The 14567-nt window shown below is 39.0% G+C and overlaps 1 protein-coding gene across 1 annotated transcript; it reads right to left on the reverse strand.

Moving 5' to 3' along the window:
• Positions 1-670: 670 nt before the first annotated feature.
• On the reverse strand, positions 671-2553 carry LOC115626561 (paternally-expressed gene 3 protein). Its single transcript, XM_030521940.1, has 2 exons — positions 2538-2553; positions 671-2460 (listed from the first exon to the last, which is right to left on the reverse strand). Exons 1-2 carry the CDS (start codon positions 2551-2553, stop codon positions 671-673), a joined length of 1806 nt encoding a protein of 601 aa, XP_030377800.1.
• Positions 2554-14567: the final 12014 nt, after the last annotated feature.

Consider the following 14567-nt stretch of genomic DNA (forward strand, 5'->3'; position numbering starts at 1 on the left):
AGTGTACTCAATCAAAAAATCCTCAAGTCAGGAAGCTTGTCCCTACGTTGAAGGTTCAGACCCATAAGCTGAACTTTATTGTTCGTTAAAAGTCCACTTGGATTGATTGAAAAACAGCTTCTTAGACCAAAAATTGTAATCAGAAACTGGCACAATGGCCTATTCTGCGAATCAGATGTTGATTCTCCGAGAACATCTTTATATAGAATTGAGCTATATGGAGGGACTTCACAATTTCTAATTCTGCAACTGGCTATCTACGGAAGCCCTAAATCATGGTTATCGAGTGATGGACCAAGACCCACTTGATTTGCAAACAAACTCCAGGACATCATACCTATGGAAAAACTATAAAAGCTCAGTCTTTGTAATAGAAAGAATTGCATGTCTGGACCCAACCTGTTGACTGCAAACGGGTCTAAAAACAATTTGAAGATAAGACCCAGCTTGCACTTCGTTTCTGAGTGCTTATATAGTATGTCTACAAAAAATTAAAATATTTCAGTGCTTTCATATAGCCTGTTTAAGCTGTTGCTTGCATTTATATTGGTATATTAGTAAATCTTATTATCTTGTAAGTACTTCGTAGTTTTAAAATCAATTGCTTTAGTTAAAAAGAGGGTGGTGGTCGTTGTTAGTTGTGTTACAAAGGCGTTGCGGCTGCTGATCCTTAGACTATTGGCTGCACACAGCGGGTATTTTCGGGCAAATCGCACATACCCTTCAGAGCGTTGAAGTACTTCTGGCCACAGCTGACCGACATCGGTTTGCCGAAGCGACAGATATAGTAGTCGTTACAGCTCTTCAGTGACGCCAGCATGAAGCCATCGGGTTTGTCAGCGCACACGTAGTTGGTGTAGGTATTGATGTTAACCGCATGAGAGGTCGCCTGAGGCTTCTGCAGATTGAACTTCTGGGCTTCAATCAGAGGGCGTCCCAGTGCGGGTCTTGCTGGTCTAAAATTAAGCTTCGAGGCGACGATTTGTGCACCGTTGGCCGTGTTGCAGGGTGGTGTCGGGGTGCACGGCGTTGTGGTCTCACATGGAGGTGTAGTCTCACATGGAGGCGTTGTCACACATGGGGTCGTGGTCTCACATGGAGGCGTTGTCACACACGGGGTCGTGGTCTCACATGGAGGAGTTGTCACACATGTGGTCGTGGTCTCACATGGAGTTGTTGCCGGTGTGGTCTCACATGGAGTTGTTGCCGGTGTGGTCACACACGAAGTTGTGGCCGGTGTGGTCACGCACGAAGTTGTGGCCGGAGTTGTCACACACGAAGTTGTGGCCGGTGTGGTCACGCACGAAGTTGTGGCCGGTGTTGTCACACACGAAGTTGTGGCCGGTGTTGTCACGCACGAAGTTGTGGCCGGTGTGGTCACGCACGAAGTTGTGGCCGGTGTTGTCACACACGAAGTTGTGGCCGGTGTGGTCACGCACGAAGTTGTGGCCGGTGTTGTCACACACGAAGTTGTGGCCGGTGTTGTCACACACGAAGTTGTGGCCGGTGTTGTCACACACGAAGTTGTGGCCGGTGTTGTCACACACGAAGTTGTGGCCGGTGTTGTCACGCACGAAGTTGTGGCTGGTGTGGTCACACACGAAGTTGTGGCCGGTGTTGTCACGCACGAAGTTGTGGCCGGTGTTGTCACGCACGAAGTTGTGGCCGGTGTTGTCACGCACGAAGTTGTGGCCGGTGTTGTCACGCACGAAGTTGTGGCCGGTGTTGTCACGCACGAAGTTGTGGCTGGTGTGGTCACACACGAAGTTGTGGCCGGTGTTGTCACGCACGAAGTTGTGGCCGGTGTGGTCACGCACGAAGTTGTGGCCGGTGTTGTCACACACGAAGTTGTGGCCGGTGTGGTCACGCACGAAGTTGTGGCCGGTGTTGTCACGCACGAAGTTGTGGCCGGTGTGGTCACACACGAAGTTGTAGCCGGTGTTGTCACGCACGAAGTTGTGGCCGGTGTGGTCACGCACGAAGTTGTGGCCGGTGTGGTCACACACGAAGTTGTGGCCGGTGTGGTCTCACATGGAGGTGTGGTCACACATGTGGTCGTGGTCTCACATGGAGGTGTGGTCACACATGGAGTTGTGGTCTCACATGGAGGAGTTGTCACACATGGAGTTGTGGTCTCACATGGTGGTGTGGATGTGCAAGGATCCTGGGAAGCAACAGTATTGGCGCCCAAGGGAACAATCACGATGCAGCCCGTATCGTAATTGACACAGTCTTGTACCTTTGGGTCAAAGAAGCGCGGACAGGTGCCCACTATAGCGGAGCCACCCTGGCACTCATAGTAGTCCGCACAACTGCCGGGCACTAGAGCGCGGAATCCATTGGCCTTATTAAGGCATAGTACGCGACGATATGCAGAGGTATCGAGAGCTGTCAATGAGGGATTTATTCTTGCGGCGCTTGTTGCGGACACTAGGAAGGCCAAGCACACTGTGGCTAAGACTGCAGAGAGAAGAAACCGAAGAACAGAACTTGTCTTTAAATCTGGTTCAAAGCGTTCGCTTAAATATTCCTTTTACCGTATTGTGCTCTCATGGTGAAGGAGTTATGTCCTTTTGAGAGCGACGACAATTATTCCTTGTTCACGATTTCGGGCAAACCAAAACTAGATGCAAAGTTTTGTACAAAACGTTGAACTCAAATGACGATTTCGCAAATGGTACTGACTTTTATATGATTGCGACTACCTGAGCGATACGAATCTTTTTTTTTACCAATATCTTTTCGGTTGTTTTACAGCAGATACGCATTGGCTTGATTTGCTGTGGGAGCTGATAACACATTTCCTCTTGTAACCTTGATTTTGACTGCTTGGTGCAGGTCCCAAGATGCTGCGTTCTCTGCGAACTGACTTGGGTTGTCTTTGATGTGCCCTGTGACTGGCTGTTGATGTTGTCGAGACTATCTTATCACATGGTGGCGGTTCTTTCATTTTTTTAATACAATTAATTGTTGTTGAAGAGCTTGACACGGGAAGTCAACATTCGGTATTTGGGGGACCCACATTTCCGCCAATATTAATGAACATTAATTAAAAAATGATTTTGAACATTCCGGACCAAATATTGGGGTCCACCCTCCCTCACTTAGTCTCCTACCTAGTTAACTACAGTTAGCCATGTGGGTATGGCCACATTGGTATAACATTTGCATTAATATTGCAATGACCGCCAACGATGTGGCAACGCCCCAGCCTGACTGTGTGCCCATTGAAATACATCTGAGTCTCAAACCGCACACCACACATACCCCGACAAATTTCTCATCGCACTACATTGCGATTATGTGTGCGTGCGGTCATCGCCGGTTGACGTTAATTTGTCAAAGGAATTTGTAATAGTTTAATTAATAAGATGTATACCTACACTTGCACCCACAAGCTCCGACACCACATAGCATAAAGACAATGGAATAAATGAGCAGCATGCCATATGTTTGTATATATTTATTTATAGTTCATGAATATCTTGGCGGCAAATATAGCAGTAAAACCATTTTGGAACTAAATTGCTGTGGTCGGCAGATAACTAGATTATACATACAAATACAAATCAATCGATTTCGACTTTGCCTAACAAAGAGAAAGCTGTTCTTAGGGAAAACATATTCTAAGAGCTTGTGAAATGTTTAAAAAAGATTCTACAGATAAAATGCTTATCAATCACTCAAAAATGTGGATTAAAAAAATATAGTTGTCTTAGATATTTTTCAATTATATTTATTAAGCACCAAGTAGTCGGGTCTGGAAACTTTCCAATTTATAAATCTGAAATTATAATAACCCTTTTTTAAATATGCATTTAAATATGTATTAAAAAAATATTGAAATCAAACACAATAGAGCCTATATTTCCATATATTCAATAGATTTACCAAATTTTAATGTGATGTTGAAAAGATACAAAAGAACGAGCACAAAGCCATAGGTGCAGCAATATTTTGGAGTCCATGTTCTACTTCCAATTAGAGCTACCATCAAGTCAAGCCTACTTCGTCAGCCAACAACCACCGTGGGTTCTCCATCCGATAAAATTGAACATGTTCTAACACATGTTCAACTATGCCTCGCTATCAATCAAAACGATATCAATCGCTGTAACTAGACCGTTGAATGTTTTACCATCGTCCGATAAATATCAGCAATGATAAGCATGTACTTGAATCTACTACGAAGAATTATTGTCGTGCCAGAGTTATACGTGCGTTATGCCGGACCCAAATCAGACACATCACAAACAATTAGTAAAAGCGACGTTGATGACGGCACAGGAAGTCTTTCGCGTGCCCAACATTGGCAGCAATAGTTCGTTATATTTCACAAAAATAAAAACTGCGCACTATTAGAAACATTTCCGAACTAAAAATATTTGAAGAATGCAAAGTCTGTAAAGTAGTGCTATGTATTTTAGATATTGTGATTAATTTATCAGATAAAGCAGCAGGTTTTTTGAGTGTTTAAAGGATGGGAAGTGAACATACTCAAGGTTCCATTCGAGGTGCAGCAAAGAGTAATCAGCAGGTCTTAAAATTCCTACAACGTGCCTTAACAGTGAAGGGCTATAGTCTATAGGTAGAAGTTTTTCGATTTGATTTTGCTGTAAGTAATTACTGAACAATACGCTCGTATTTAATGCCAAGAAATCTTTTGGCAAATCTTTTAGAGCGTCGAACTCACGGTTCTATATCCAAAGATAAAGATAAATAAAAAATTTATTAGTGATGATTTCGAGATTTTAGATTAACTTCCCTTAAATTTTGTAAGTAGCATGAAACAGTAGAAAAACAAAATTCCGACTTGGGAGTATTGGTGCAAATTCGATGTATTCAAAGATATTATCGCTGCAAAACAAATACCTGAGGGTGGGGTCGGGCTATGAGATCAAGAGACACGACGTTGTACACAAAACAACCTACAAAGGGACGCAAGGGGAACCACCATCCTCAAATCCGATAGGCAATACGCTCAATTACAAACCTCTAATAAGCTCAATATATATATTTATTTGATCCACTAAATAAAATATGAATAAATTATTTAGGTTCCCGTTGCTGGCTTGTCATTTATATAAACATATCTTTAATTATCGTTAATAATCACGTACGCTGGCGTTTCTTTTTACAAAGTGAGTTTGAAAGCATAAAAATTCAACCTACGTTCTTTTAATAAAGCAACATTTTCCACTGACTGACTTGTATAATTATAAATCATACTATATACTTACCATATCTCATATTACACAAAACAACGCACACTAAAACGAATTTCAAATTAGAATTCAATTTTGTGCGAGCGATAAAGTTTCAGAGGTCGAATTTAAAAAGTGCTATACAAAATTATCAAACGAACATTAAGCGCGGTCAGGGATAACATCGGAAACGTGAGTGCACCAAGGACGACAACGGCAACAACAACAACAACAGCAGCAAACATGCCAACTTGTTAGCCCATAAAAAGTGTTTGCTATTACCGGCAATTACATTAAAATCAGGCACGACAACAGCAGCAACAAAATCCATATAATAAAACATTTCAACAAAATTGAATTGAATTTCCAGCAACGGCACAGGCGGCAACCCTTCCAAAAATGATGTGGGAAGGTACTCGCAGTGGGAAGTGGTGTTCAAAAAGGGCAAGCGTTTTGGGTCAGATTTTAGCCACAGCTTGGGGCACATTAGGCCGCTACGCCGACATGGGTTGAGCCACATTGGTTTGTCACCCATATAGAAAAATAATCAATAATGGCAGCAGGGCATTTAAATTTTTTGTGCTCAACTCTTGAGCTTTAAATTCTCTTTTTATGCACTCTATGCACTCACTACTCATTTCAGCAGTTGGATGCACGCCTTCTGCTTATTTATGCGACTTTATTTTACAGTTGAGCGAGCAGAAAGGAAAAACAAAAGAAATCACTTAACCCTTGAGCGACCCCGACCGACACATGCGATTCGATGGCAACGCATGCCCGACACACTGCGAAATTGACTTGAATTATCGAATTTCGTACACTCCTAGTATGTACGTACTACTGTGCCCGATGAAACAACGAAACGGGCGCCGACCCTTTTATCAAACTTGAACTCAAGTTCTGTCGGCACAACAACAAAAAGCGACCAGCACAGAAAAAAAATATATATACAGAAAGAGATGAAGTGTAGCCAAAAGGAAAACGGCAACGGAAAACGCATGCAGTGAAAGCAACAAACTGAATCAAACGGAATATAAATCAGTTTAATGATTCTTATGCCAGAAACAAAAAAATCAAAAAATTGAAGGGTGGGCAGTATATTCGGGCTTTGTGTTTGGTTTACTTTGCTTTTTGGCCGGAAGCGGAACATGGCAGTGTAAAGTATATAAAAAAAATGAGGTTTACAAACGTTGTAAATTCTTGAAAAAATTCGCTTTAAAAGCGTAAGCAGAAATTTCATGCCAGACCAGTTGCAACAGGTTCATTGATTTTATTTTCATTGGCACTTCGGCTTAAATCTTTTATGATTTTCTAAAAGGAAGACACGAACGACTACGCAACTACAGTTTGCAATTTCCTTATGAAATGATTTCAAATTTCGCTTACGTTGCCGCATGTCCGGCATCCTGTGTGACCCTATTTCACACAAATTAAGCTCAATTCTATTTCTACAGATGCCAATAAACGAACTGTGCTTTAGTTCCACACTCAGCGCCACCATCGATAGGCAATCAATGTTTACAAGCGCCCAATAAGACGCGTTTACACTTAAGCTTCGTTTAGATAATGAAATTCTGCTATTTCCACTTTGGCACTCATGTGTCTACAGATACAGTCCTGCCATTTCTTTTACAGTTGCTACATACTTGTATCTACACACAACATTTTATAACTGCAGTTACTTAAATAATGTTTGTTTAATAAACTAAACCGTAAGCAATGAAAATGTGAACAGAAATTGCAAAACTGTTTAAGGTTCATTCCTGCTCGAGTGCATATTACGTCTATTTGTGCTCGCGATCATATTGGTCGGCAGTGTGGATTAACAGTAGATCATCTACTGTAGATGAAACATTCATTTTAAAAAATATATAAAAGCAATGTAAACGTAGAGTTTACATGTAAATAAGCTTAACAGACTGTTTCTTGTTTTAAATTTTATAATAATAATGATAAAAATAACAAATTTTTAATATACTCGTAATAAATACATAAATATAAATAATAAATTTAATAAATAAATAAATATAATTTTATTTTACAATAAGTGAATATCAATTTATTTCACAATAAACAACTATAAATTTTAATATTAAATGAAGAAAAGAAAAGGATAAGCGATAAACATTTTTACGACAGCCAAAAAAATATTAAGATCTCATTAAATGACATTAAAGCTATCAAAAATTGCTTTAAACTAGTGTTTATTTGTTGAAAATTGCAAGTCTGCTCTTAGCCTAACGGTGTTCGCACTTTCCGGTGCAAAATCAAGTTATGCAAAAACTTGGAATGCAAGTCAAAAAAAAAAGAACTGAGTTAACGGAAGAGTGCGAAAATCTTGAGTGCCAGTATGTAATAAAATCATGTACGATTGATGGAAAACTGGATAAATGGTCGACATTTGAGTTTATGGACTGAACGAAGGCTCAGGCTTTAAGTGCCATTTTGCAGGACATGAGGGCCACTCGACACAGCCCCCCAATGAATGCTTAATTCATATACATATGTCGCCAACTCTACCCAGCAGCCTCACCCTTTCACCCCTAGTCCTACACCATTCTGCACATCAGCTCAACTGCTGGCGCTACTGTGCGCCATATCTCAACGTTTAATTAATGTCACTGACATTTGTCAAGTTGAATTTCATAATTTTCGCCTCAAACTCAGCCTACCTGGCAGGATGGCTGCCTTTTCGAGCAGCGTCATGAGAGAGACGGCACCGGCAATGGCACCGGCGTCAGCCTGGCACCTGCAATGGTTGCACCTCACCCCTACCACGTCCCTACCGCACTACCGCCCACTTCCTGCTGACATTAGTTTCAATAATAAATTAACCTGTAACTCAAACTCTGCTGCTTATCTTGCCATAAGTCAGTCAGCCCAAGTGCCTTTTGCACTCCACTGAATCGCGCATGCAGCGCCAAACTTTGGTGAGAGAAGTTGTCGGGGAAGGTCTGTCTGCGGGTGGGTGGGTGTTTGCTTGGTTCCCTGTCTATATATACATATAATACTTGTATGTACTTGTAGATGTATGCGTGTATTGGTATGCGTCTGGCATTTTCTTATGCGAGTAAATTTATTTTAGTAAACGACACTCATACATTGTCTAAACGACATCTTCCGGTCTTGTCTGTGGAATACTAAGAACTCACGCATATGTGTGTGCACAAACCCCCATACATAGAATTCTGTTCTTTTTCTTTCTATTCTTAAATTATTTATCAGATTGTCAGTAGAGCATACATGCTGATAATGCAATGAAAACAACACCAACTACAATTATTTTGCGATGAATTTTAGAAGTGACGCCGTGTTGGTACGTTTGTAGACACATGTGAGTGACGATAACCACTAGTTGATTTATTAGCATAACAATGTTAATGCACAAGAAGCATCAATTGATTAACTTAAAAACTGTCTAAACTATAAAAGATTGCAGCTTTAATTGAATTGAATTTTTAATATAGCCTTCCAATTATGACTTAAATTAAACAACAACTTTTGTTTGTCGACATACAATAAAATACATTTTTTAAAAATAATAATTTGAGAGCTTAGTCAGTTTTTCCACTTTAAAGCCCTGACTCATGCAAAACTAGTTGAGAAACATATCTCTAAACATATTTAGGCTATGATGTGACACTATTGTAATGTTAATTGGTGGTAAAGAGAAAAAATAATTGTTTAATTCAAGTGCTGTTTAAAATTGATTTTGTAATGCAAGCTAATTAAAAATCCTAATACAAAAAGCAACTCGAAGATGGAAAGGGAAGAATTATGATTATATAAATATATAAATATATCATATTCGATTGGTTTCTATTTCATTTTAAGCATCTTTAATCCGAACATTTGTATTTTTGCTTTGGGCTAACTTACATGAAAGAATTCATTTTCAAAGTAACAACCGCATGTTCGTTGTGAAGGAAAGCTTTTATTTTAACAAATTCCTGCGAATATGTAAATCTTTTTTACTGCTTTTCATATATCCTAAACATTCTTGATACGTATTCGAAGGTTATGCAAGCATAGCCCACGCTTAAGTCATTTTGTCAGCAGAAACATATTGTCGTTTTATGATTTATGCCTTGTACATACATTCCCATGCATACATATAGTATGTATGTGCTATATACTCGTACATGCTTGAATGTACTTTCATCATTTGGCCAAGTCATCAGCAAATCCCTTTACAATGTGTCCCAAACAAGAACTTTAAGGCACACGAGCGAGCTCCTCAATAAAGGCAGTCGAACAGAACAACTGGCCCTTTTGCATCGTCAGACGACTGCCATAAAAACGGCAAACAAACGTGGTCATACATGCGCACATATCTAAGTGTGCAAGCGGCTCACAAATACACATAAAAAGGTAACACTGAAATAAAAATAAGTGACATACGTACACATACTCTCTAGCAAGTACACACACGCCACACACCCACACAGACACACACTCCTATACTGCATGCGTGTGAAGGAGTACAAATGTATATGTGGAAATTTACACGCTAAATGCGTCCCAAAAGAGAGCAACCATAGTCATTAAATGTTGGCCAGGTGAGTGGGGGTGTGGGAGGAGCGGGGCCGCTCAAGAAGGTAAGCAATACGGTAGTAGGCCAAACAGCCAAAAAGGTTTTACATGTCGTTTTGGGCACACATACACACACACATGCATACATATATGAATAACCTAACAGTGGGCCTCATACTCAATATCTGATTAATTCACCGTTATCGTCTGATCTTCCAAAAAATAGTCTATGATTTGACTGTGCTCATTATTACTATTTCGAATGCTGATTAATTTATATTAATCAGTCATTCATTAGTATCATTAGTATTTTGCTCAACGCTTGCTTCCTTAGATATTTATTTTGATGACTACATCAATTGGCAGGTTTCATAAGAGTTACTAAGTGTTAATTAATTTAAATTCCCCACCCCGAAAAAACTTATTTTGTATTATATTGTATTATTTGTATTGTATTATTTTATGGCCTGTTTTTCGAACAGTCTTTTCAGTAGTCTTTTATTATAATTTCTAATATCACTATGGGCAGTTACAGGTTCCGTAATATATAACTATATTTTCAAATTATAGTTCAAATTTGTTAACTTATTTAAGAACAGATTTTCATGTTATCCCATTGTACAGTTGGCACACATACAGTCGAAGAAATTGACATAAATACATAATGAGCAACAATTTCGTTGTTGCCACAAAAGTGCATGGCGACAAGTAAGTGGAAGGAAGAAAAGTGGGCCAAGAAGTGCGTGCCAGTGATAAAAAACGTGAACTTTTACTTTAATTTCCCGCTGGAATTGCTCGCAGCGAAATGGAAAGACAGCTTGCTGTCAACGTTTCTGTGGCTTTGGCGCCTAGTAGTATGCAATTAATGTGGTTTAGCAACTGAAGAAAAGCCGGCAGCAGCACAAAACTACACCTACGCAGACAGAAAGACGTTGCCTACTTTAATATTAAGGCCAAGTTAGATCTAAGCTGCAAAGTTCACACGAATGGCTGCCTGACAGGCAAGTCAAGGAAACCAACCGCTTGCCTGGCTGGCTTTTGGGCTGATGAGCGCGTCAAGTCCTTGGAGACATTTTCAATTATTTATTATTTATGCCCATGCCATGCTTAAGGCTTACAGTTAGACGGCGCGCTAGCATACATATGTACATACACCCATATGCTTAATATAGAACTGTCTAGTTAGATGTAATATTGAGCTAGTTCGTTTGCTTTGCGTGCGAATTTTAGGTATAATTGTGCGACAGATCAAACCTTTTCATAAAATAAAAATAAATAGAACAGATAAAAGCAAATAGCCTTAAATAAAAGACATCATTTTTCAATCAAATTATAATATTTTTTACATCTGTTTTAAAAACATGTTAATAACAAAACATAAACCACCAAATTAAACTTTAAATTTTATAAGTTTTAATCAAATCATTTTACATTTTATCAAGAAAATTTTCTTGTTTTGTGACTAGTGCATTAATTTATAAGAATTTTCTTGTCGCACTAGAAAACAAATATATTTTTGCATTATCTTTTAATGTAGATTCCATAAAAAGAATTATTATCTTAACCAGAATTAAATTGTTTTAGTTTAATTGCTTTTTCTTCTTTTAATTTTACTTCTTTTATTTTTCTTTTACTTTTCACTGAATTGGTCAAACACAAAAGCTTTCTCTAACCAACTCACTCAGGTAGATACAAATGCTGTGTTCACAAGTCGCTAGTTTTTGAACTAGTTGAACATATGTATATATGTATGGATGTATGCATATGTGAGTGTGTTTGCGTCTTGTCTTGTCACTTTGTCACTTGACAAATTTACGCCATTTGGCTGCCTGTCCGTTCGCCTCGTTTTTGCTTGGCTTGGCTTGGCTTGGCTTGGGCTCCTTTAATGTGGTCCATGTTTTAGTTGTGAGCGCGTACGTGAAAATTTCGTTAAGAAAATTATTTACATTTGCAAATTTTATGAGCTTTGTTTGCTTTGGGGGCCAACACCGTTCTCTCGCATGTCTGTGTGTGATTATGTGTGCATTTTTAATGTAATGCAGAGGTATACGAGTATAGTATGTGTATTCACTTGAACATACACATACTCGTACACTCTTTCCCATACGTTTGTACGAGTATATTGTGGGTATGTTTGTGTGTTTGCTTCACTCCACATGTCGTACTTTTTAACCGTATTAAATTACATCCCTGTTGGCGTTTATTAATGGCGCAAACTTTTAATGAGAATGTGCATATTTAATTGCAAAGCCAAGGCAGTGGCAAGACAGAGACAGAAAGTCTAGCAGAAACATATACCAGAAAGCGGGGGAGACAAAGACAGAGTTGAAATCAGAGGAGAGGAAACTTAATTTAAAGTAACAGTAAAGAGCAAACCTAATAGCAGCCACTACCATGCCAACCACCAAGACTTTTTTCCTACTCTTTTTTGTACAATTTTGGCTGCAGACGAGAAAAACAGCTCGAATTTTCATACCAGCTTCTATTAAGCTTAGTGGCAACAACATCGTCATCATTTTTTAACAACATCTATGATATCTATGATAATTAACATGTACACCGTCCGGTCCATTGTCATAATCTGCATTGAGATTCCAAGAAGCTTTGGTTGCTGCACAAAAAATTGCGCGTTAATTAAGGTAAAATGAAAAGCAGAGGTTTCTATGACTTTGGCAATGGATTTTTTTTTAAAAGTGTTCCAAAATTGTTAACAAATGAGACTGCATGGACTCAGTCATCTCTCAAAGGTGTAGTCCTCAGTTTTTAGCATTTCTTTAAATTAAATTGTAATGCATGCGAAAACAAACACCAAATACTTGTAACCATTCATTTCATCTGAAGAATATATCATGCTCAGGCAGGCATCTGTAATCTGTAATTTGTGTCAAGACTCCAAGAATTACTAATTGGGAATAAGAAAAGAAACATAATCATGTCACGGCTAGGGTTTACGGGAATGTGCATAGCATGTTTGGTTATTCCAGCTGTTACATTTAAAAACAAGCAAAATAAATCTTCTCTTTTAGATATATTTTATTATTATTATTTCGTTTATGAGCTTGCAAATTTTTACTTCCCCAACTAAGATTTGAATAAATATTTGAATATCAGATATTATATTGATTGGCTTAGCTTTACCATTAAGATCATGCGGGCGTGCTAAAGAATCTGAGCAAAATAAAAACTTGCACCGATGGGTTCACACTTTAGCTTTATTTGGCTTTTCTAAGTGGCTTTTTCTTGCTCGCCCACTATTTCTTAATAGCTCGACCTTTTCTTTTAGTTTATATTTCCAATTGCAACTCTTCATTACAGATAGTTTCTTCAGCACCAGTATGAAAAGCCAGCATCCCGCTAATGTTGGAGTTTTCCAAAAGCATGAACAGCTCTCTCACTGCTTGCGTTCAAAGCTACATTCCAAAAAGTTTATTCCTACTAACTATATGCTCGTTTTCTTTTAAAGCCAAAGGCACAAGCACAAAATATCATTTAACACTACATAACCTAACCTTTGGTTTAGTCTTTCGTGCAACGCTCCATTTGGCAAATGAAGTTCGGTGAATGAATGACATAAAAGTTTCACGAAGCTGCAAATCGGAGCACTGAGCTCGGGGTTATGCATCGACACTGGTGTTGCCAAACAATTAATAGACCTCCGGGCGCAGTGAGTTGCCGAGTTGTTGCCATTTTTAGTTAGTGCAAAGTTTTTTCCGGCTTTTTTCAGCTCGTAAAAAAACTTTCGCGCCGGATGTTAGACGCGCCAATATACCGTTATTTTCGTTACCAGAGCAGAAAAAAAAACGTATAAAAAACACCGCGCATATGCATATGGCAGACGTATACGTAATTTTTTGATCCTTATTTTGCACATGCAACAAATTCGTTCGTGCCCTGCGTAAATGACTGGGGCCAGCAACCTGGCGGGCGGGAGCAAGGACTATGAATGGGGCACACGCTCATAAAAATAAACCCAAATTGTCAAATAAATGTATTCAAAATGTCTACGTCTGCTCGGTAAAGTATGCAGTGGTAATGGACTTTTAATGTTTCCATCTTTTTTTGCGCTGGCGTGTCGGTGTGTGTTTTCATGTGTGTATGGGGGGGGGGTCGGTTACTGTGTGTGCCACGGGCTAAGTATTATTATATGTATATAAATATAAATTGTACAGTAATGTTTGGGTTGTTGGTTGGCTTGCTGAATGCGAGCGAGCGCCTAAAACTCATATGCGTTGGTCGAATAAAAAGCGAATAAAAAAGAAAGAAGTGGAAAGTTAAATTTATTCATTCAATATGTGTGGCACACTTTAAGATAATTGTCCATAACAAACCCTTAGTTGTGTTTAAAACACCAGCAGCAGCATAGAAATAGAAAAACTACTTACTTGCTGTTCTCAATGCGGCTTTTTAGAGGGATCGGAATCGAACTTGAATTCTTAATTTACTATTAACATGGACTGCATTACTTTGAATGCAAAATTCGTTTACTATTTCACTATATTTTCCAAATTCATTTAATTAAGGTGTATAATCTTCGGATCTAGGAAGTACATTTCTTTGTTTCTCAAAATGTACATTTACGTCACATTTCGTGGGTATTTACTTTTTTGGTCTTTGCTTAGCTTTCGAAGCCAAAACACCCACGCACATCAAACCGTTTAAAAATAATTTCGCTCTCTTCCGGTCGAGCTGCGCTTTGACTGTCAGGCAGCTCAAAAGTACACTCATATATTTGAAAAAGCTGCCACGCCGCTGCAACTCAAACGTTTCTAGTCGCCGTCGTCGTCGTCCTCGTTCTCCTTGTCTCTTAATAACCAAACACACAAAAAACAA

This window comes from Scaptodrosophila lebanonensis, unplaced genomic scaffold, assembly GCF_003285725.1.
Source record: "Scaptodrosophila lebanonensis strain 11010-0011.00,11010-0021.00 unplaced genomic scaffold, SlebRS2 tig00000085-arrow-pilon, whole genome shotgun sequence".
NCBI classification, from domain to species: domain Eukaryota; kingdom Metazoa; phylum Arthropoda; class Insecta; order Diptera; family Drosophilidae; genus Scaptodrosophila; species Scaptodrosophila lebanonensis.